At 51.3% G+C, this 23845-nt stretch overlaps 1 protein-coding gene across 13 annotated transcripts in view; it reads right to left on the minus strand.

Moving 5' to 3' along the window:
• Positions 1-23845, minus strand: part of sox5 (SRY-box transcription factor 5) — a 236557-nt gene that overhangs the window by 26985 nt on the left and 185727 nt on the right. For 9 of the 13 annotated variants that reach the window (XM_076051749.1, XM_076051748.1, XM_076051747.1 and 6 more), the window contains 4 exons: positions 17234-17320; positions 11548-11720; positions 9955-10023; positions 1196-1322 (listed from right to left, as the gene is read on the minus strand). In XM_076051749.1, coding sequence (XP_075907864.1) covers positions 1196-1322; positions 9955-10023; positions 11548-11720; positions 17234-17320 — 456 coding nt within the window. The remainder of the gene's footprint in view (positions 1-1195; positions 1323-9954; positions 10024-11547; positions 11721-17233; positions 17321-23845) is intronic. The other 4 variants (XM_076051745.1, XM_076051755.1, XM_076051753.1 and 1 more) reach the window with 3 other exon arrangements.

Consider the following 23845-nt stretch of genomic DNA (forward strand, 5'->3'; position numbering starts at 1 on the left):
TTGCGTCATGAGTGGTTTGAACGCTCAACAAGTGTCTACGGGCTCGGTCTCGTCAAATCTTTGTGTCTTCAACTCTCCCCCCCAATTACGCCGCGCCGCGCGCGCACTACTGTGTCGACTCGCAAGGCGACTTTGAAAGTTGCCAGAGAGTTTTCTCAGGGGCGGCCTGAGTCTGGCGAAGCCCGCCAGTCGGCTTGGACTTGGCGGAGGCAGTGAAAAGACGGGCCCGCCGCTTGATGGGGGTATTTACGTGGGCAGTGGGCGTGGGTGAAGATGGCACTAATTAAAATGGACCGGACTTGTTTGGGAAGCTGTGAAACTCTTAAGGGGGTTTGGGGTTTTTTTGTAGTGGAAGGGGTGTGTGCGTGTGTGCGCATGTGTGTGTGCGCACAGACTCACATTTCATCTCAAAAGTGCCTTTTTTCTTGTTTTTTTTTTTTTCTTTTTTTCCCCTCTCAAATCGTTGGATATTACAAAGCAGCAAATGTCTGCCAAGACGTTTCGGTCTATTTGTGTCTATATATATGCGCGCGTGTGTGCAACTGTGTGTGTGTGTGTGGGCAGCCTTGGAAACATGTTCTGGCTGTGTCCCGTGTTAACGTGAGGAGAACCTGGGGCAGGTCACGCTACAACTCTCCATACCCCCCTCTGCTCGCCCCCCACGGCGCGTTTTATTCCCAGCATCCCCTGGCAAAGCACCCACCCCTCTTTCTCTCTGTCTCTCTCTCTCTAGCATGGTAAACAACACATTGCCACACAGCCGGAGCGCGATAGCAAAAAAAAAAAAAAAGGAGAGAGATAGAGAGCAGAATTATTATCATTTTTTTTTTAGGAGTGAAAAAAAACAGTCCTATCGGACGCGTTGCTGCTTTTGTACATCAGAAAATAGACAAGACAAAAGGGGAAGAAGCCAAATGGACTGAGCGAGAGCAGGAGATAAAGAGAGAGAGATTGAGAGTGTAAACAGGAAGGGTGTATTTGGACTTGTTTTTTTTCTATTAAGAGGGAGCGATGTTGTTGTAGGGGGCAGGCTCGCCTTTTGGGAAATAATCCAGCTCCCTGTGTGGGAAAAACAGCTCGGGCTCTTGCTACCTTGTCCCGCCGATGCCGCCTTCGTGAAAAACATCGCAAAGTGACCGAACGCCGCCGCCATTTACAAATAATGTGCGAGTGTGCGTGTTCTTTGTAAACTCACTGCAGCCGGGCTTGTAGTTGAAGCCGGGAGGCATGAGGAAACCCTGCTGCGCCGCGGCCGCCGCCAGGGTCCTCTGGTCCGGAGGAAAGACGGGAATCATCAGCGGAGGGAGCTGGCCCTGGACCTGCTGAGGAAGGAGGGGAGTGGAGGAGAGAAAAGGGCAGACGAGAAGGACGAGGAGAAGGAAATATCAGCATCTCGAGCTTTGTTTCCTTTACCCTTGAAATTGCACAAAGCCTAAATATCGCAATACAAAACTGGTAATGGAAACATCTACACTTCGAAAAACCTCTCAAATATCGCAGAGAGGTTTTTACGTTCTCATGAGGTGGTTTTTCATATGTATTGATTTAGAGGTATGTCGCACAAATATAATGGAAAACCTTTTTTCCATTTACACGTCACCGGATGTGACGTTCGGGATCACGTGATCAGGTCACTTTGAGGGAAAATGCCGACTTATGTTTGGATGGAGGAGGAGATGGAATATTTTTTACAAGTGATCAAAAAGAAAAATATAACAACCATTCTTGACAGCAAACAACATTGAAATGCAGATTTATACAACACAATTTGTACCTCCATCCTCCTCAAAGTGGGGTCTCGTGGTAATTACTCGCACCGTTCAATGGAAACAACTGCAAATCGCAATTGTGGATTGTGGAAATTTTAGAAATATCGCTTTTATTCCGCAAAAAACTGTGATGGAAACGCAGCTTCTGTTGCTCTTTGAAAAAAAAAAAAAGAATTGTGGTTAACGCACCCAGAAATAGCTGCGCGTGACAGTTGCCTCGAGTGGCGTTTCCGAAGATGATTGCATCCGAATTACATCATCAACGCCCCCCCCCCCCCCCTCTCACCGGGATCTTTTCACGTACAGCTAATTAAAAGCCAACATCGGCCTGCGCGTTTCAGAATGAAAAGGCAAAGAGCGGGAGGAGTCGCGAGACGCCAGCGAGGGCGGAGAGCGGCGGCGACTTTTGCAAGGTTTTCTAGGATTTTTGGAAAAAATGAGACGCACGAATGCAAAAGGGAAAAAAAAAGAGCCTGCAATTTGCTGGTGTTGGCAGGGATGTCGAGAAAGAGAGAGGAAGAGAGAGAGAGCAAGAGAGAGATGGGGGAGACAGAAAGAGCGATGAGTAGGAGACAGATGGTTGCACTAAACTGCCCGCTGCCAAAAACAACACACAAAGACTTTTTTTTTTTGCGCGCGGACTGACTGACAGTTCCGAAAAGAAATGGCAGCGTGGGGGGGTTGATGGGGCGGAGCTTTGTCGACCTGCGAGAGGTGCGACGAGAGAGGGGGGGGGGGGGGGGTCTGGTGGGGGTCCGAGAGCCCGACAAAGCAAGCAGAGGCGCTCTTTGTAGCAACCAAGGAGGTTCGTGAGACTCGCATCTACACACGAGGGAGCTGAGGACGACGTCTTGGCCGCTCTTTTGTGTCTCGCGTGTCCGTTCATTTATTTATTTATTCTTGCAAAGTTGATTTGGCCGCGGACCACTTTGAATTCTCTGTTCTGTGGCAGTGAACAATGCTGCGCCCACACCGCGCGGGGCCGAGGCGGCGAGCTGGAGAGACGAAGACGAGAACAGTCAAAGGTTTCCCGCCGCCGCGTGAAATTCAGAACCGTGCACGTTTCCCAGTGTGGTTGTGCTGTTGCAAACTCCATCCCGCTCTTGTAACTTAGAAGTTTGATTTTTGAGGTTTGTTCCTTTAACGTACAAGAGTAAAAAATTGTTTAAAATGGCAAAACAAAAACCCCAACTTCGAAATTAAGCAAATCACGCAAAGTTCCACGTGTCTGTGATCCATTTAAAAAAAATAAAATAAAAATAAAAACAATGTCATCATTTCAAGGGCCTTTGTGCCGCTGTCCTGTCCTGCTGCTGGTTGCGAGACTCTTGTTCCCCTGCCACAGCTCCTCTCCTCTCTCCCTTATTCCTTGATTTTATATTTATTTCTCCCAGCCAGGAGGACGACGCAGGTGATAACTGAATAAGATAATGGCCAAGTAAAAGCTGTTTTGACGCAGGAAATTGATCTGCGGCGATGGGATGGCGCTCGGCTCGTGTGTGTGTGTGTGTGTGTGTGTGTGTGTGTGTGAGGAAATGGCCCAATCAGATGCCGTCTCGGAGGAGGAGACGGCGACGCCTGAAGTGCTCTGCGGCTCGAGACAGGTAAATAGTCCCTGAACGCTCACATTCAGGTCCCTGGCCCTTAGCGTGCGTGCAACACTGTGCCACTGCAAACACCTACGCCAGAGTGTGTGTGTGTGTGTGTGCGTGTGCACAGCACCCCCCCCGATGTGTCGGCGCGCGTAGGCAGACAGAACTGTAATCAAACTATCACAAGAGGGGGTGGTGGTGGGGGTGGGGGTTTGACGGCACTCCCTCTTCCCTTTTCCCCGCGCACCAAAAACAATAATTACTCCACCGTTTTTTAAATCTTTTTTTTTTTTTCCTTTTTGGTAAACCACAAACCGCTCGGCGTGGCATGATCAGAAGGGAGAGGCGTTCCAGCGCGGCGCTCGGACAGGGACCCCCGCGGGGACGAATCACAGGCAGAACAGTTCCACTTTGCCTTTCAGGCGTAATTGGACATATGCTGAGAGCGGAGCTGGCTGGCGACACTGCATTGTACCGTGGGGAGGAGGACATGAAGAGGAGGAGGAGGAGGAGGACATGAAGAGGAGTGGAGACAAGAGTAAGGACGAGAAGAGGAGGATTGGCAAAAAGCTCAGTAGGGGGAAGGACAGAGCCGGGGGGCGAGGGGGGGGAAACAGGAAGTCAAAGAGAGGAAAAGGAGCAAAGATGAGAGGGAAGAGGAGCAGACTGCAGTGAACGCTGTACAGTGCACAGGTGAGAGAGGGGGATCCTCGCCCAGCCTATCCTCGGACAGGACACAAAGACGTTGCGTCATACAACTGCCGAACCTCCGACGGCCACGTTAGCCTTCTCGCCGGAAGGGGGGGGGGCGGGCGGTGCGGGTCGTGGGGTGGTGGTGGGGGGTGGGGGATGGGGGGCGGCGTAGGATGTGAACAGAAGGCAGCAGAGGGGAGAAAAACAGAGTCGGAGGATCCCGTCCCCTCTCGTATGTCGCCCCACTGATTGATTATGTGGAGCAGCTGTTTAGTAGCTGCTGCAGCCCGGCCGCTGGTGAGCGTGCGTGTACGCACGCAACTCTACAAAGGAAGCTGCAGAAATCGCTCTGCAAAAATTGGTTTAATCTGTGCTTTCTTTTTTTGCGCAGAGCAAAGTGCTGAGGAGCAGGATGTCGGCCAATCACATGACACCGCGCGAGCTGCCCCCCCCCCCCAATACATCCAATGCCGCCTCCACAGCCCTAGAGCATTCAATCCCATTGACATTCCTCCCGACATCTGCAGAAGGACTTAATCCGATATTTCTCCTAATATCGGTTATACAATGACGGCGCTACCTTAAAGTGAATTACGAGCCTCCGTGCATTAGCCTCGTGATTGCACCACTGGCGGCGGCTTTGAAGCCCGGAGGAAGAAAAGCGGATGGTGGGGGTGGTCGGGGTGGGGAGGGGGATGGGACGGGACGGGCTTCTCCCAAATGAGAGAGAGGGAGAGAGAGAGAGAGAGAGAGAGAGAGAGAGAGAGAGAGAGAGAACCAGAAACAGAGACGCATTGACGGGGAGGAAAGCCTGTGAGAGGAAAGAGAGGGAAAGAGACGAGAGGAGTGCAAGCCGATGGCCGGATCTATCGGGCCAATCTGTAGATCCTCGAAAGGAGGGAGGCACTTCTGAAACAGCGGGGCACCTCGGGGAATAGCGTGCTCCCCGGCTCCTTCACATCAGCCTACAGACGAATCAGACAAGTCGCTTTTCATCTGCAAACACCTTCCTCGTCCCCCCACACCCCCAAAAAAACAAACAAACCGGTAAAACGAACCAAACTGAAAAACCGAAACAAAAAAATCCTCTAATCAGCGTTGAGTGCTCAACACGCGGGAAAAAAAACAAAAAAACATCAGATGAAAGTTTTTTCTCGAGAACTTTCCCAGAAGGCGCGGATGGGGGACGGAAGTCGCAGGTGCCGGCGCGTCATCGTCGGCGTCGCAGAGCGAAGCGGCGTGAACCCGGGGAGACCGAGCGACGGGGAGGAAGGTGGGGAGAGACGGAGAGTCGCGTAATTGGCAGCGAGCCGAGGCGGCGCTTGGCGCTCGGCAGGCGGCACAGCTTGAACTTAAAGCGCCGCCGCGGCGTAATGAAGATGTGGCCGCTAATTAACATACGGGCGGCGGCGGCGGCGGCTGCAAAACAGGTTGGCTCGGCTGGCACGCGGCGCCCCGCTCACAAAAACTCCAAGGTAAAAGTTATTATCAGGGAGTAATTAGCTCTGTGAAGTTAATGCGCCGAACAATGGCTGCCAGCACCGCGCAATATGGCTCGTGTTTTTTTTTCAATTTTTTTTCTTTCTTTTTTTTTCCTGAGCGAGTGCGGGAGGGAAAAAAAAAAATCCCCCCCCCCCCTCGGCGAAAAAAAAAGTGTGAGTCCCACAGCTAAAATCTGTCGGCGACCATATGCTCCGGCAATTAACGCGAGACCCGGGCGACCCCGTTGCCGAGGAAGGGGACGTACGAGCGATAGACGGCGTAATTAATTTGGTGAGCCAGAGCGAAGGAGCGGCGGAAGCGGTAGCAAGTGCGGCTGGTTTTTATTTATTTTTTTTATTTTTAATGTCGGCCTATTAGCTTTCCACGGACCGCCGCAAGAAGCGGTCAGCGGACTGCTAGTTGGTGATCTCGGGAGGTGCCCGCCAGGCAAACCCAATGGGAACCAAAATGGCGCCCGCTCGTTTCGTCCAGTACGGCAAAAAAAGTTTTGACCTTCCTGGTCACTTGTGTAAGGCACACACATGAGCATGGTCAATTGTATGACTTTGCATCATGACTCTGTAACTCACACAATGCACCTGAATGCATCGGCTAATCTGAAGGAGCTGAGGGACACAATACAAACGCTGTGAAGCAAGCTCCCTGGGTATAATGAACTCTTTTCTGGTGATTTTCTGGCCTTTATACTCTTTTTTTCTACAATCTACAATAGAAAAGATTTATTATGGAGTGCCTTTCAGGTCAAAGGTCATCCCATCAGCCATTTTAAGGGCGTTTATTTTTGTCTTGCGGTCGATGGGGGAAAAAATGCTTTTGGGCCGCGTGGGGTTATATGCTGAAGTACCTCAAGTGGCTACTAGACAACAAAAATGGCTATGTAGCCACTTTGCCAGTGTCCATTTCTTATAATCCATCCCTGGTGCATGCGGGTGCATTGAGTGGGAGGGGCGCAAGTGGGAGGGGCTCCGGCCCTCTCGCTCTAGTTTTTGCGTTTCTGGGTCCGTGCGTTGTGCGTTCACATCGACGTGTTAGGAGGGCGAACGCAAATTGTGTCCTGGGAGTGATTACACAGTTACTCAGGCAATTGGGTTAGCCGGCCCTGTGGCGTGGGGGTCGGGAGGTGTCGGCGTGTGTGCGTTTGTGGGATAGTATGGGCGGGGGGGGGGGGGGGGGGTGATTTCCAGCTATGGATTTTCATTTTGTTTCTCCCTGTTTTCTCTGGAGAGAAACTCCTGTCGTGGGGGTAGTGGGCCGGGGCGGGGGTTGGAGGGGTGAGAGGAGTGACAAAGTGTGGCGACACCAGGTACCCGCCGCAGCCTTCGCAACAGCGTGATTGAGTTACCGGTGGCGGTTAACCGTTAATGGAGAGCTCGTTAGCTGCCGTCGCCGCCGCGTCTGGCTGCCCTTAAACGAGTTAGAGCGTCAAGTGGATCCCGTCGGTTCTGATTTGAACTGCAGCCCCCCGCACCCACCCACCCCGCGCCGTCTCCCACCGACAGCCGCTGCGCTCCAGATGAAAGGCGGCCGGCGGAGACGGGGCGGTGGACGCGCGTGCATGCACAGCGGCCGTGTTTTGGTTGAGCGTGTTTCGATTCATTAGGCAGGACACAAACCCGTCCCCTCGTCCCTGCGTTTCAAGTGGCGCCCCCCGCACGCGCCCGTCGCCAGGGCGCTTCTCAAGGTAAGCCCCCGAGTCGCTCGGCAGGTGAGCTCCTTTCATCCCCGCCGCGCGAGCAGCGGTCACCTCCCCCCCCCCCGCGACACCGGAGGGAGCCTCAGAGACGGGTCGTTTAATTAGAACAGGGGAGGCAGAAGGGTTGAGAGAGAGAGAGAGAGAGAGAGAGAGCAAAGGAGCGTGAGGAAATGTGCTCGCCCCTTTGAGCTCAACAAGAAGGCCCCCCGGCGGGGGGGCGGCAAGGAAACGCCACCGTGCACGCTCACATTTGCGCACACATTTGTGCGCATTTGTGCGTCCGCGTGTGTTTATGTGCCGCACACATGGTCTTGTTTTAAAAGTCCTTCGCAGAGCAAGAGCTGCCCTTAATACTGAGCGCCGATTTTTTTTTTTTTAACGAGAGTTAAGGGTCAGTTCCGCGGCCCTTCGCTTACCCTCGGGGAGGGAAAAGGTTTTGAGTGGTGAAAACATTCGGGCTCGGGTTTAAGATTGAATTTGGATCACGTTTGTTGGTTTTTTGGGGCGACTGGTATTTTAAAGGAAGGGTTTTTAAAAATCCAAGAGGAGCAAGGACACGGTTTGAAATGTCGTACGCTAACAGGCGAAGCCATAAAGCAGCCAGTCGCTTACTTTTGAGCGCTAGCGAGCGGTTCAAACATGCGTCCGGATGATCTTCGCACTTCGGAGAAGAAAAGAAAAGCGGACGCAGGGAACAATAAATAGTTGCCCTCCTTTCACGACTGTGTGGGGGGGAGGGGGATGTGTGTCACCCTCTTCTCTTTTTCATGAGCTCGATTATTTGTTTAATTTCGTCACCTCCTCTGCATACACACTCACGTACACACCCAACCTGGTGACCCACCCATCCCCCCCTCCCCCAGCCCACACCGCCAAACTGGCAGGCCATTGTATTGTGGGATTGTGCGGACAATCTCTTCATGAATGATTAAGCAAAGCGCGTTTCTCGACCAAGTCTTTGATGATGAGTGTGTGTTTGATCATCGCGGGCCCGGGTGCGCCGTCGCTCCCCGAGCTAGCGCTAGCCCGGGCCACCGCACTTTGATGTGCGCAACGTCGATCGCAAACACCCGCGCTTGCGAGGTGGTCCCGGTGGCGCCGCGGCAAACACTCTACTTCTTAACGAGGCTGCCTACAGCTGCACCCCCCCAACCCCACCCCCACCCCCACCTCACTCTCCCTCCCCACCACGCTTGTGAGAATCTATTGTTGGGGGCCCTGTTCAATGGAGAAGCGGTTGTTTGGGAAAAGGTTGCAAAGTCATGGGAAAAGGGAGCTTTGTCTCGACGGGGTCGTGAGGGAGTGAATCATGAGCGGACGTGTTTATAGCTTAACACACACAGCTGCGGCAAACATACACGCACACTCAAGCGCACGCACGCATACACAGAGCAGGCACAGAAGAAGAAATGGCCACCAGAGAATGATCGGAGTCTTCAGCAACAATCCTGCGCTCTCTTTGTCGGACGGTGGAGACAAAACGCAAACCATTCCGAAAATGAACACGTGTGCGCGAGGCAAATAAACACAGCTGCTTTGCACGGATCTGCGAACACACACACACACACACACACACACACACACACACACACACTATCACAAGGTCTCTTATCACACAAACTCTGTATTGCTAACCTCTTAAGGGTTATAGGGGACTAATCTGTGTGTTTCTGAGTTTGTGTGTGTGTGTGTGTGTGTGTGTGTGTGTGTGTGCGTGCTTGTGCGTGTGTGTTCCCTCTCGGACAGAGTGTCTCTTATGACACAAAGCCAGCTTTCTCAGCTCAAAATTCAGTGTCATCTGCTTTTACAAAAGCCCGGGCTATTCGTTCCAAGCCACCTGGACCAACACAGAGGCCCCAGTGTAGCGCGCCAAAGGACAATAGTTCCATTTTAAGCGTTACATACATACCCGCCCATTTTCTTATAGAAAGCCTCAGTCTTCCAACTCAAAGAGACTTTCTGTCAGCGCATTTTGCCGCCCAGATTAAGTTGTGTGTTTTTTTTTTTTTTTGGGCCGAGGGTTATTCACTTATGTCTAAAATCACAGTGATTAGATTTGTTAAAATTTGGTTTAAAACACAAAAAAAGCCTCAAAGTAAGAAGCTAACCACGTTTGCGTTCCTAGGAATTTGAAAATAGTTCCTGTTTGGGACGTCGTCGGCATTGGGTCTTCTAACGAAAAATACACCGTTGGGTTTTCCTTTCGCAATGTGAGAATACAACTTTCTGCGATGGGCCTTCTGTGGTCTGCCTTGAATCATAATTTTTCATCCATTAATTCTCCTGGTATTATTATTATTCTGAGCTTCTTCTTTTTTCAGTTTCTTTGCTTTCTTTGACCTAGTTTATGGATTTGCACTGCATAATAACACACACGCGCAATCACTCGCACACAACTGACAGAGTAGACAATTTAAAGGTGCAAACTTTGATTTCCAGACTTTTTTTGTTTGTGATTTTACACGCGGACTGCCCACTTTTGCCGAGGAGTTTGAGGAGGAGGGGGGCCGTTTGGAGACTGATTCCAACCTCGGGTGTTGATAGTCGAGCAGAGGTGTGCTCGTCCACAGTCGCAATCAGAACACTGCCTTTTGAGTAGAAGGCATGTATGACACACACACACACACACACACACACACACATGTACACGCACTCACGCACAGAGGCAAAACACAGATGGACTCGTCTTGCACGCCAGCCTCACCTGGATTTGCTGCTGCAGGAGGTTGATTTTGTGTTGCTGCTGCAGGAGCTGCTGCTGTTGCCGGGCAATCTGCGGGACAGAGTGCACAACAACACGTTACTCAAGACATGGTGTGTGTGTGTGTGTGTGTGTGTGTGTGTGTGTGTGTGTGTGTGCGTGTGCGTGCGTGCATGCGTAGGTGTGTGTGTGGCTGTTAGCGGGTATTTGCCAGTGCGGCTCGGTGTTTGTGCAGGGCCTCCGGGAGGCGGTGGGGGTCTCTGAGGTCCCGCTAGCACGACAGAGGGTCAGTCCCCCCAAGCTATAAAATATTAAAGGGCTCATCTGATCCGGACACGCGGCCAAACACCGTCGAACCCGTCTGTGTCTCTGTCATCCAGTCTCTTCCATCACACGGGAGGACATCGTTCTCAATTTTCCGACTCTGTTTGCCCAATTTACTCTGCTCGTAACGCCTTTTTCCCAGCTACATTTTTCGCCGCGCCACCGCCGCCGCTTCTCCATCGCCTCTTGCACACACGCAAGAGTGCGGTCGCACCGTGCAGCACCACGCAGCATCGTGTCGGGCGCAGGTGATTTGTCCACATCGTGTTTTTCTCTTGTCGTTGAGCCCATAAAACCCCGCGCTTTCCGGGAGCTCAAGGAGAAAAGAAAGATGACAAACAAGGAAACCGACCTCTATGCAAATAACGCGGCAGACAGACAACGGGGATTTTTTTTTTTCCACACGCGCGCATGCATTTATGCAAATGCGTGTACGTTGTTCTGCATTGACGACGCGTTGTTTTCACGTCGCTCGCTGTGACCCGTGCGTTTGTGAAGAATCGCGAGGGGTTAATAAAACACTGACCAGTTTGATGTTTTCTCCAGATCTTTCGTTTTCGTCTGAAACTGAAACTTGCATGTGTTTCAACCATTTCCCCTAGAATTGCGAAAACCCTAAATATCGCAATACAAAACTGGTAATGGAAAACTAAACTAGCTAAACTTCGAAAACCCTCTCAAATATCGCAAAAAGGTTTTTACGCTCTCTTGAGGTGGTTTTACAGGCGTATCTGTTGAGGTATATCGCAAAAGTGTAATGGAAACACTTTTTCGCATTTACACGTCACCGAATGTGACGTACAGAGTCACGTAACCAGTTCACTTCGAGTGTAAATGGCGCGTTGGACGGAGGAGGAGACAGAAGTAATCAGAGAGAGAGAGAAAACCTTAACAACCTCTTGACAGCAAACAACATTGAAATGCACATTTATTGCAAAATGTTTTGTACCTCCATCCTCCTCAAAGTGGGGTCTCACGGCACGAGATTTTACGAGATTTACGGCTCATGCTCTTCACACCATTCAATTGAAACATCTGCAAATCACACTTGTACATTGTCGAAATTTTAGAAATATCGCTTTTATTCTGCGAAAAACTGTGATGGAAACGCAGCTCCGCAGTCATCCGGCCTCTTTTCCTTCCACTGGAATCGGCGCTAACTGCTAATCTACAGGCGTCACGTCCGTGTATCTTTTTCCTGAGCGACTATTTCATGTGCGGAGGTTGAAGTGAGCGCGAGGCTTGTTAGGCCGCCGCTGCAGCCGCCGCTACCTGGTCCTGCTGCTGCTTGGCCAGCTCCATCTGCTGCCGCTGCTTCTCCATCTGCGAGGCAGCCAGCTTCTTCTGCTCCTCGTGAGCCGCCAGGAGCTGTTCCCTCAGGCTGCTCAGCTGACCGATCATGCCCATGAGCTGGCGCTCCTTCTCCGCCAGGCTGTCCGGGGTACCTGGCATCGGTGGGGGGGGGGGGGGGGGGGGATTGGCGGAGAGATCGAGAGGTCAAAGATTAGACTGCTGTTAGACTTTTAGAAAAAGGAGAAGGTTGTGGTCACTTCTGTTCGTTCTGCAATTCCTGACAATGAGGGAGGCGGCGAAATAAGTTTGACAGCATCGTATGGGATTAATATTAATCACATAAAAGTTTATGAAGTAACAGTCGCCGGGTTTTTACAAATTTTCTCGATTCCACGCCCAAACAAAAAAACCAACCCAAAGACAAATGTTGATCGCAAGAGCCAGCGGCGTGACTCGCCCTGCTGCTTACCACCTCCTTTTTGAGACATTTTCATGGCTGTCCGGAGGCCAGCAGAGATGGTGGGGGAGGGGTCAAAGGTCAGGGGCATGACGGAGAGGAGAAGAGGAGGAAGGAACAACAAAGCGGCGTAAAAAGCCATCCACGGCTTGTTGGCCTGCCTGATATATGGCCGGCCTGGGGCTTTTGATGGCGAACAGGAGGGGGTTTGGTTGGGGGGGGGGGTCCACGCTAGCGGAAGGTGCATTCAGGCGAGGCGTGCGCTGCGCGTCGCAGTTGTAAAACCAGATGTTGTGACTCGCATTTGCCCCGCCACATCCATCACCGCCTTTATTGCCCGATTGGAATAAAGGAAATAAATCTCCCTCGCAAACGAAATAAATCTTCAGCCAGCTTTGAAAAAAACAAACAAAAAAAAAAATCTACGTTCCGTTCTTCCAAACGCTGATTTGCAATTTGATTGGCAGGTAAGGAATTAAAGAAAAAAAAAAAAAAGAAGAAGAAGCTGGTTGGTGCTTTGGCGGGCAAGGGCTGAGAGGAGGAGGAGGTGGGGAAGAGAGAGAGAGAGAGAGAGAGAGAGGGAGAGAGAGAGAGAGAGAGACTCTGAGAGTCTGGTCTGTGTTTACCCTGCAGTCAGCCAGCCTCCTGCTCACATTTAGCATGGCTTCACCTTTGACCCCCCCTCGGATCCCGACATACCAGCTCCATTACACGCGCGTACGCACACACACACACACACACACACACACACACACACAGACACAGACACAGACACACACACACACACACACACACACACACACACACACACACACACACACACACACACACAATCGCACACAGAACAAGGACCTAAATCATTCAACAGGATGTAGTTAGAGAGGCGCACCGAGGTAACAGTCAGTGTGTGTGCGGCCCATGTCTGGTCATATGTACCAATGTTTGCCTTACATGCCTCGGTGGTGCGTGTGCGCGCGTGTGTGTGTGTGTGTGTGTGTGTGTGTGTGTGTGTGTGTGTGTGTGTGCGCACGTGTGCTCTTGCAGAGTGAACGGCACAATCCCCCATTGTTCTTCAGCTGCTACCTTTAACTGGGCCGCATTCCTTTGCCAGTCAAACCAGATGAGGAGTTGGGGGGTGGGGGGGCGGGGGGGGTCGAAGGGTTTGCAAGGGAGCGAAGGCAAGGCCGGCCCACGACCTGCTGCCCTCGGACGTCCATCTGTCCTCCCCGTTGGTTGGTAGCCCCCCTCCCCCCACCCCACCCACCCCGGTCCCGTGCCCACCGACGCCCCCCCCTCCTCACCCCACCCCACCCCCAACTTCCTCCCCCGCTCCCTCCGTCCACCGACAGTGAACAATAAAGGCAACTGTCGGGAGCGGGCGGCCACTGGAAAAATAAACACGGCGCTGTCCCCTCACTCACAGGCCCACCTTTGTAGAGCCAGCGAGCGCGTGTGTGCATGCGTGCGTGCGCACGCATGCGCGGCCGCAGCCAAAGCTCGCCAAGACAAGAAAGAGGCTTGTGTTAAAAAAACGTTCGCCCCGTTCAAAAATAAAGGGGGGAGTGGGTCAGAAAAAGGAGGGTGGTGGTGGGTTTGCAAAGGTGAAACGGCCGATCAAAGGAGTCTTTCTTTCAGGGGGAAGGTGTGGGTGGGTGTGTGTGTGTGTGTGTGTATGTGTGAGTGTGGGGGGGGGGCTTCTTGTTGCACACGCGTGCGCGAGTCAAAACGCAAACAGCTTTCAAAACTGAGCGCCTCTGTGCGACACAGTGCCGGCGTTGAGGCGGCGGGACATTCCTTCGGCGAGGTGCGCGGAGAGAAAAAAGTAGACCCTCTGTTCTTTTTTTCCTCTCTCTCTCCCTCTCTCTCTCTCTCCCTCTCTCTCAGCTGCGCCGCCCGTGCGTTTTTGGGTCCTCCAAAGACGAAGGCCTCCTCTGCCTCCTCCTCCTCGTCCTCCTCTTCCTCCTCCTCCTCCTCCTCGTCTTTCGTGTTCAGACTTTCAGATTTTTCCCTGGCGCTCACCCCCGTCTCATAAATCAGCCCCGCGCTCGGCCGATCGATACCTGGTTTCCTGCGTGCTTTCCTACCTGAGGCGCATCGCTCCTGCCTTGCCTGAAAAAAAAACGAGAAACAAAAAAAAAAAATCTCTCCATTCCTTGTCCTCTCGCTCGCCCGCCCGCTCACACGCACACACACCTGCACGGTGTAATTAACCAATTTGTAACAATGTAACGCTTGTCACTGTGTCAGGAGGGAGGGGGGGCAGGGAGGCTAATTAATGACCCTGGAGTGGGAGGGAGGAGCGGGGTGGGGCGGCGTTGAAATGGCTGGGGAGGACGCGGAGGTGAGACAGAGGGGCGGAAGGAACAGGAAGTGGCAGGAAGTGGCAGGAAGTGGCGTGGGATCAGGTTTAAAAGGACTTTGATGAAACCTGTGCCGGTCGCCTTCACATGCAATTCCTGAAGGTCCCGTCTTTACTAGTTGGCTTTTTTATGATTATTATTTTTGAAGTGTCTGGAACTCCACACGGTCGCGCATCACAACGGGGGGACCGATGTCGTCACCTTCCAGGCGGACGGTACGTACCATGGAACGATAAAACCTCTTTGTTTTTAGCGGGAGGCTGTAAACAAAGGGCTAAATATGCTGTTGTCTGGAGATCCATGCAGGTTTTCTTATGCGTTTAAATCAATTTGTGTGAAAATTAAATGCGGAACCTTTAAGGGATTCTGCCAGGTGAGTGTTTATTCACACCACGTGTGCGCAGTTCATCGTACCGGGACTCAAATAAACTGATAGTTTAAGTTTTGAAAAATGAATCTTTCCTGTCTTTACAGCCTCCTCCACCTCCTTCATACAATTCCGCCAAGTTCAGCGCCCGTGTGTGTGTATATGTGTGTACGTGCGCACGTGTGTGTGTGTGTTTTGTATGTGAACCGCATGGGGCCTTTTTGCGACGCTGCCTCCCAATAAGGCTGACAGAGAGCCTGGCGGTGGCTCAAAATCACTTTGTTCCCCGCAAAAAGCTCTTCAAAGGAATTCGATGTGGTGGCGGCGGGTGGGGGGGAGAAAAAAAATGTCAAGGGATGCGCTGACGAATGACAGCGACGCACACACACACCCTCACACTGCGCGGTACGGCTGTCCATGCAAAGCGACGCGGAAACACCCCCCCCCCCACCCCTCCCACCGCGTGTTCCCACCTCTCGTTCCCCCCTAATGGTCACCGGGTGCAGAGACGTGCAAGTCGGTGCTCCCGCACCCACGCACGCACGCACACACGCTCGCTCGCTCACACACGCACGGTCCGTGCGCGCTCTCCACCCGCGATGCCGATATTTTCTCCCCAGCTGTTGCGCCAGGCGGGACGCCCCTGTTGCAGAAATGTCAGCGCAGCGGGGTGCTGGGAAAAAAGGGGGGTTTGATCAATGGAGCCCATCGCTGTGCCAAGACCCACCCCCCACCCAACCACCCACCCTCGACGGCCACGCCGCTCGGGCTCGGCGAGGCCCTTTGATTACATATTGCTTTGCTTCCCTAATGAAGCTCAATTACTGGACGCCGAGCGCCGGCTTTGCCCCGGAGTTACAGAAAATAATGGCTCCGACTTCTTCCACTTCTCTGTGTAGTCCCCCCCACCACCACCACCACCACCTCAACCGGCTGAGTCGAGCCCCCCCCTGCCCGCCCTCACCATCCCTCCTCCTCCTCCTCGTCTCCTCGCCTACCTTCCTGCTCTCCTCCCGGGGGTTAAGGAGGGCCGGCGGTGGTGCGACGGGCCGGTGAAGACAGCGATTAACGCGGGAGCTAATTGATTCGAGGGCGACGTCGAGGGGTCGCAAATAAAGTGCGACGGGGTTCAGCTCGGTTCACACAGTCCCAACTCCCCTCACCCCCCGCCGCTTCGTTCACTTCATTTGGTGTGCGCACATTTTTTTTCTTTTCTTGTTATTTTAAAACTTGCAGCTTTGATCCCCCCCCCCCCCCCGACATTTTTGATGCCATTCACCGCTTTGATCAGCGAAACGCCGGCCGGAGCGCGGATGCCACGAGCAAACATGATTGTGAGTGAATGATTGTAAATAATTGCCCGCATGATCAAGGGCGGCATTACGCAAGATAAAATAACGAGGCGATGCGGCTCATCGCCTTTCAGAATGAAATATGCAACACTGTGTTCTTCTGATCAAGTATTGATCGGATAACGAGCGTCCCGTGGTTGTTGATTTCGTGGTTTATCTCCGCTTGGGCTTCAGAGTTTATGCGTCATTCGACCTCACAGGTGTTCTGAGCACATCTGAGCGGCAACTAATCCCGCTCGGTTGAAATAAAAATAAAAAACTAAACGTCCTGTGTAATTAACACAATAGGAGCCGTTGCGTGAGATCTCATTGTGCCATTTGCTCATTGTGTTGCTGTCAGGCTTGGCTTTGTGGCTGCCGTTTTTGCACCAAACGTCACACGAACGTCCACGGCCACATCGCAGGAGGCGAAATGACTGTTCAGCACAGCGGCACTTCCTCTCATGTGAAATTGCTCAATTAAAACCAAATGCAAAGAGTGAGTCCCACCCACGGTGTCAGTAGCTGGATATCCACTACCCTCAGAAACAGCGCAGCAGCAAAAAAAAAAAAAAAAAAAAAAAAAAAAGGTCTTTAAAACACCTGAATTTTGATAAACCTCTCAGACATCGCTAAAAGATTTTACGCTCTCATCAGGGCGTATTCGAGACTTTTTTTTGCAAAAGTGCACTGGAAACACCTTTCTTTCTTTTGACGAGTGACGCAGTCACATGTGCAGTTATGTCCGAGATGACAGAAGTCCCTTGCACGTGGCCGATGAACTCTGATCAGTGGCCTTTTATTCGGCGTTGTCTAGGCAACAACACGCAACAGGTCTTCTTTCCAGCAGAGTTTGGCCAGATTGAGATTTTACGAGAGTCAAGAAGCTCATGGCCCAAAACACCCTTCCATAGAAACACGTACAAATCGCGGACAATGAACTTTATCAAAACTGGCGAAAACCGCAACGGGTAACACCAAGGTGGTATCATAAAAACTAAAAAAAAAAAAAACAACTATTTTTAGCTGGCACGTTACACACTGTAAGCTGGAGAAAACTTTCATGTAAACTGCAAGATCATATTTGGTTTGAAGTGGCCCCTCACAGCTGGATTCAGTGCACTTATTGCGCCATTTCTTGCGACTGTACCTTTAATTTCTCCGTAGTGCCCTGAGCCCATGGCCAAAAGTTTATCCTTCCAGTCCTTTGACAAGAGCCTCTCAATGCTGGGGGCCTCTGTTTAAGGGGAGGAGGTGGAGAATAAGGGTGGGTGGGGATGGAGGGGTGGGGTAGGTGGGCAGAGGGACATGGGGAGAGAGAGAGGGGGAGAGGGATTCAGTTGGCTGGCCAACATGACAATAAAGCTCATTTAAAGTCCATTTGCTGTAATAAAGGCAGCGGCAGCTCGGCCTAATGGCTGCATCAGCAGGAGAGAGAGAGGGAGAGAGAGAAAGAGAGAGAGAGAGAGAGAGAGAGAGAGAGAGAGGGAGAGCCAGGGAGGTGGTGGGGGGAGGCTGATAATCGAAAAAAAGAGGAAATCAGAAGAACAAAAACAAGTGAGTGAACGGGAGCGAGTGAGAGATAAAGGGAGAGACAAGAGGAGGAGGAGGAGGAGGAGGAGAGAGAGTGAGCGAGAGGCTTTTTTCTCTCTGTCTCTCTCTCTCCCTCTCACCTGCTGCTAGAGAATCATTAGCCCTGTGGGCCCTGAGACAAAGAGGGCCTTAATGCACCCGCCACAATGGACACATTATCAGCTGGCGCTTTTGTTTTCCACGTTTACACTCCACGGACCGTCTCGCACACACGCACGCGTGCACACGCACACACATGCAAGCGCCGGATTTCACATGTGGCCGCGCGTGCGCCCAGAAGGGCTAATTGCAGCCTCGCGGCTCTCGTCACATCGCTGGTGTGCGAGCGAGTGAACGGGCGGACGCGCTCCAGGTCGGCCGTCACGCGGCGAAGGTAATGGAAATGTCACGCGAGAGAGCTCGTGCACGCAGGGATTGGAGCCGCACGGCTACCACAAAAAAAATCCCTAAAAAACAACAACAAAAACAACAAACCTACACACGTGCACGGCCGGTTAATTTTCATGAAGGTTAGCAAAGAGAAATTAGCGATGACCGTTTTATATCTTTCACAGACTTCGGTCTTTGTTCCAAACTCCACGTGAGCGGCCTTACGCGATTGCTTGTCAGAAAGCCCCTTGCTGGTTTTCCAGAAAATATTTAGCTTATTGTGAGCCTTCTGTTTACAGCCACCCTCAAAAACTTTGCACACACTTTGCTTCGGCCTCCTCCTGAGATGCTTCAGAATCAGAATCAGAATCAGAAATACTTTCTTTATCCCGAGGGAAATTCTTTTCGTAACAGGGTTCCAGTCAACTTGAGAAATGTACATAAAATGTAGAAAGAAACATGCAATTAACTCAGTAAAAAATAATAAAAACAAGCATCAGCATCCACATTTCCCGAAGGGGTCAAAGGCAAAACGAAAAAGGAACACCGACGCCTGGGTTTCGGTGGTGCTGGTGCCCTTTGTGACATCACAAAGGTCTGCTTTCCATAAGTGAACAGTGGATCAATGAAAGAAGTTCAGCATGGAATCTGATCATTTCTGACCAGCTCGTTGACAAGCCACAGACACAAAAAAATCTGCACGATATGAGACCTTTAAAGGTAAACTGTGAGAGAGCGTGTGTGTGTGTGTGTGTGTGTGTGTGTGTGTGTGTGTGTGTGTGTGTGTGTGTGTGTGTGTGTGTGTGTGTGTGTGTGTGTGTGTGGGTGCCCACACCGTGTTTACCGGGTACCATCTGCACTCAGGATGTGAGACCTCACTGAAGGAAAGAGGTTTTTACTCTTTGATTGGGGAGATTAACCCTGCCAGCCAACACAAACACACACATTGAATGCACAAACAGCCACAGGAAAGTATGCGCACGTACACATGTGCGCATGCAGCGCACAACGCATGCACTTGTACCAAAGGATATCTGCATCTTTACACGCACACACACAAGCTGGAAGTGCTGATGGCTGGCAAAAAGTTTGTTGCTGCTCTGGATTATTTCTCTCTCTCTCTCTCTCTCTCTCTCTCCCTCTCTCTCTCTCCTCTCTCTCCACATAATGACATGACAGATTTAAGAAGGAAAAGTCTTAATCTCACTGGCAGGAGACAGCTTGCCTGCACAAACAAACACACGCGCCTGCAAACACATAAGCATCGAGACTTTCTGACTGAGAGGGAGAGCTGAGGAGCTTAGTCCTTTGTCACAGAGTGAGACGTGAACACACGCACGCACGCACGCACGTGCGCTCACACACACACGCACGCGCGCACACACTCACACACACACGTCACCCATGATAACATATCAGAGTACCCCAAAATCCAGATACAAAAAAAATAAGCTGCGCTTTGACCAAAACTTCTACTTCTATCCGTCCTCGACATGTTTCCCCCTTTTTTCCCGTCTACATCAAAGCGGAGATGACGGTGAAGTAGCGGCGAGAGATTTTCCGAACTTCAAAAAAAATATGAAACGACAGACTTTTTATTTTGTTGCGAGGGAGAGAGACGACAAACAGGAAACACACACAAACACTTGCAACGCCACAGTCCTACTTGCTGTACCTTTCTCACCGAGGCCCCCCCCAAGACCTTAATCCTTTTCCCCTGATCTGCGACCTGATCATTCCTGCTCTGATGAACAAAGCTTTCAGAGAAGGTGCAAAAAGATAGACGCACAATAACAGATCCCGACCAAATCTGTTTCATCCTGTTTTCGCTCTCTTTTTTTTTTTTATTGATCAGAGATCTTTTCACACAAAATTTTGTCATTTGACTGGGTCCAGCGGCCGCCTTTTTTTACGCTCTTTGTTTTCATAATTTTGTTTCCACGTGGACTTTAAACCGCGAGCGGTCTTAGCGCATATCTGCGTCTTTCTAATCAGCATGAAATGGCTAAACGGACTTTGCAGTTCAGCTCATTGTCTGACGCAGCGAAGCCATGGAGGAAATCGCTTGCCTACCTCCTAACCCCCCCACCCAGCGAGGGGACAAAAACATGAAATCCAACATATACCTGAGGAGGATGTGGAAGAAGAAGAAGAAGAAGAAGAAGAAGAAGAAGAGCAGTTTGTTGCAGAGAGGACAGGACAGGGACCCCCACCTCCTCACGACAGCTGCCTCACCATCACCCCAACAGGTGCTATTAGCCAGTGGCGGCCTCCCTCCACCCCCACTCCTCCACCCCTACCCTCCTCCACCCCTGTCTCTCACTCTCATCCCCCTCTTCTCCCCTCAACAATGACAGAGGCTTTTAAGCCAAAGAGCTTTGACAAGTGAGAGGGAACAACAAATGGCACCGTTGCCTTGTCCCTCTCTCTCTCTCTCTCTCTCTCTCTCTCGCTCACTCTCTCTCTCACTCTCTCTCTCTCTCTCTCTCAACTGCACTCCCCCTCCGTCTCGATCTCCTAGTTATTATTTTTATTTATTAACAGAGCTGCCGTTATTGTCCCCAGTGACAGGCCGCGGCCACTTTAACTATTAATAAAAAAAAAAGAGCCAAGAGGCTCTTTCATTGTGCAGCAGATAGTGGGGGACAAAAAAGAAAAACACGGGAGGAAATGGGCAGGAGTGCTGGTTGAGGGGGGACAGGAGAGAAGAGGAGAAAAGCGGAGACGGCCGCGGTGCCTTTCACCGGGATTGTTGATTGACGCGGACGACGCGACGAGGAACAAAACCAATGGTTGCTAGCAGGTTTTTTTTCATTTGGCAGCCCGAAAAGACGAGCTTGCACGTCCGGCTAACGACCAAACGTGTCAGGTTTTTTTTTGCCGTTTGTGCCTCCTGGCAGGGTAGCGCTGTCAGGGCTGACGCCGCACGACGGCAAACAAATAGACAGATAAGCAAGCAAGCAAGCAAACAACACGACCCCCAACGCCCACTTTTTTTGTTTTTCAATAAAACACTTATGTCAATTTTCTATACATAACCTAACTTAGTCATAACTTAATAATCCATCATGTCAATAGAATGTAAATATCTCGTTTTTTTCCTTTATTAGTCCATGAACACTTTATTTTATCTATCTATCTATTTATCTATCTATCTATCTGTCTATCACAGAAGTCTGAGGCGTTTCTTTAGTCGGTTTAAACTTTCTGGAACTGGTCCTGGTTCCTTTTAGCCGCGCTTAAAAAGAACCCCTCCACCAAGTACACTGAGCAGCGATACAGGAAGTGACCGTCTGATTTGTTTGCTAGTTTTTCCCTCTCGCTCCTCTTTATGGTTGACGGAGCGTCTCCCGCCGCCAGCCGGTGGAGACACTCGTACAGGACAGACAGCGCAACACTTTCCATGGAAACCCCGGGAGGGCGCTACTGCCGCTTCTTCTGAGGTTGAGGATGTTTTGTGTGTGTGTGTGTGTGTGTGTGTGTGTGTAAGTGTAAGTGTAAGTGTAAGTGTGTGTGTGTGTGTCTATATATATGTGTGTTCTGTGAGGTAAGCGGGTGGAGCTGGGCGCCCACGCGAGGGTGTGGGCTGCATATTTGCAGGGCGGGGTGTTGGAAGCTGAAAGCAGAGGGAGGTAGTTAGCTACTTGCTTTTCGTCATGTCCGGAGCCTCTTTGTGATGTCACAAAGGGGCCACCATGATAAATGGACGCCTTTCTTCTCCTCCTTGGAAATGCTTGTAAAACTGTGGCAAAGTGAGTTTTTCATGCGATTCGGCGCATTTGAAAAGTTTAAAAACTCTCGCTTGACTCCATCTGAGCAGCTAAAGAAGCAAAGAATCAACGTTGTCAATTTTGACTGCGGTGCAGCGTTCGTCCTGTGGGAACTCAAGGATTCTGGAGGTTGGAAAAAAAACGTGAATGCAGGAGGGGTGAAGGGAGGGGGTGGAAAACGCTGACAATAACTCTGGAATCGTTGGCTATTATCTTGGCTCATTGGCTCAAACGGAGTCAAGCTGCTGCCCCGCAGCCGAGCCAAAACATCGCAGTCCACCTGCCGAGAGACGGAGCAAGAGAGAGAGAGCCACACTCTGTGTGTGTGTGCGCGTATGTGTGTGTGTTTCTGTGTATATGTGTGTCTGGTAAAGTGAGCCCCCTTCCGGCTTTTGGATCCACACTGAGCTTTTGGTTCAGAAGCTGCTGGACAGAGAGAGCGAGAGAGAGAGAAGAGAGATGGGAGGAGACTCAACCTTATTCCAACTCTCTCTCTCTCTCTCTCTCTCTCTCTCTCTCTCTCTCTCCCCATCCAATGGACCTTGCAAACAATACCTCTCCCCCTCTCGCTCTGACTCTCCCTCACTTTCTATTTTTCACTCAGACGTTTCGCCCTGAGTCACCGCAAGCAGCCAGCTCTATTTTTCCTATTATCTCATATTTGTGAAGCCTGGAGACCTTTAAAGGAAAATAAGGGGAGGTGGTGTGTGTGTGTGTGTGTGTGTGTGTGTGTGTGTGTGGGGGGGGGGGGTTGGGGGGGGGGGGGGAGGAGAAAGGGAGACAGAGAGCAATAGGGAGAGAGAAGGAGAGAGAGAGAGTATGGGCCCTCTGGTGCACAACAAAGGGACCTCTGTGCCAGCGCCAGGCCCAGCCAGGCTCAGAGGAGGGTGGAGGATGAAGGAGGAGGAGGAGAAGGAGGAGGAGGAGGACCAAGATGAGGAAGGGAGGTGGCGGTGGTGCAGAGGGCCCACAGGAAAAGGGCCCTGGCTTGGGACCCATAGCTGGCTCCTTACATTCGAGGAGGAAAAGAAAGAAGAAGAAGAAAACAAGCTTCGCATTGACTCGGCGGACATTGGGGAGGCTCCAGCTATGCGCTCCCCCCCAACCCCCCACCCCTCCACCACTACAACCCTCTCCTAAACCCTGAACCCCCCCCCAAACGGAGGGTCACCACTTGAATAAGCAATTATACAAGCACCGGCCCGAGTTTGTCCGTGGCTGTCGGAGCGGGGAGAGGTTGTGCAGTGGACAGAATCTAGGCACTCGTCGCTATTTTTTTTATTTTTTTTTGCTTTTAAATGTATTTTTTCACTTTACGCCTTTTTTTAAGGAATCCACAGAGAGAGAGGACATCATTTTGGGGAGCTGTGACACACCGATCATTTGCTCAGTTTCACCTCGAAACGGAGAAGCGCTTCACTTGATACGTTCTTTAAGTGTGTGTGTGTGTGTGTGTGTGTTAAAATAGGAGGGAGAAAGGCGCGTCACAGTCTCAATAATACAAGGTAAAAAGAATCTTTTGGTGGACAAGTGTTGCATCTTGGACAGACCGGCTCCGGCCTTCTTCCTTTCTTTCTTTCTTTCCTTTTTTTTTTTTGCTTTATGGAGACGCTCCAAGGAGTTTCTGAAAAGCAGAATTTGGAATCTCCGGCTCCTCACTCATTTACGCCCTCTCGACACCACGTCTCTCGCTCTGCAGTCTGGCTGCCCCCCCCCCCCCCCCCCCCCCCCCCACAGCCCCCCGTCCTCTCATCCATCCCTCTCTCTCTCCCATCCCTCCCTTCCTCTCCTCGCGCTGGCGGTGCCGTCCATTACAAAATGATGATGTTGATATTTTGATGATCAATTCATGTCTGGTTGAGCTGGGCCATGTGTCTGGACACATTTTCATTGATTCCTTCTAAAGACGGGCCAATCGCTCCAAAAGCGAATACAGTGCCGGGTGTGCCAAGATTAGTCTCTTATCAAAAAATAAATAAATAAATAAAACAGTGGGGGAGGGGGGGGGGGTGTTGCAGGATACCGAGATA

Source organism: Nelusetta ayraudi, unplaced genomic scaffold, assembly GCF_046127955.1.
Source record: "Nelusetta ayraudi isolate G7.1 ecotype Tasmania unplaced genomic scaffold, CSIRO-AGI_Nayr_v1 ptg000135l, whole genome shotgun sequence".
Taxonomy (NCBI): Eukaryota; Metazoa; Chordata; class Actinopteri; order Tetraodontiformes; family Monacanthidae; genus Nelusetta; species Nelusetta ayraudi.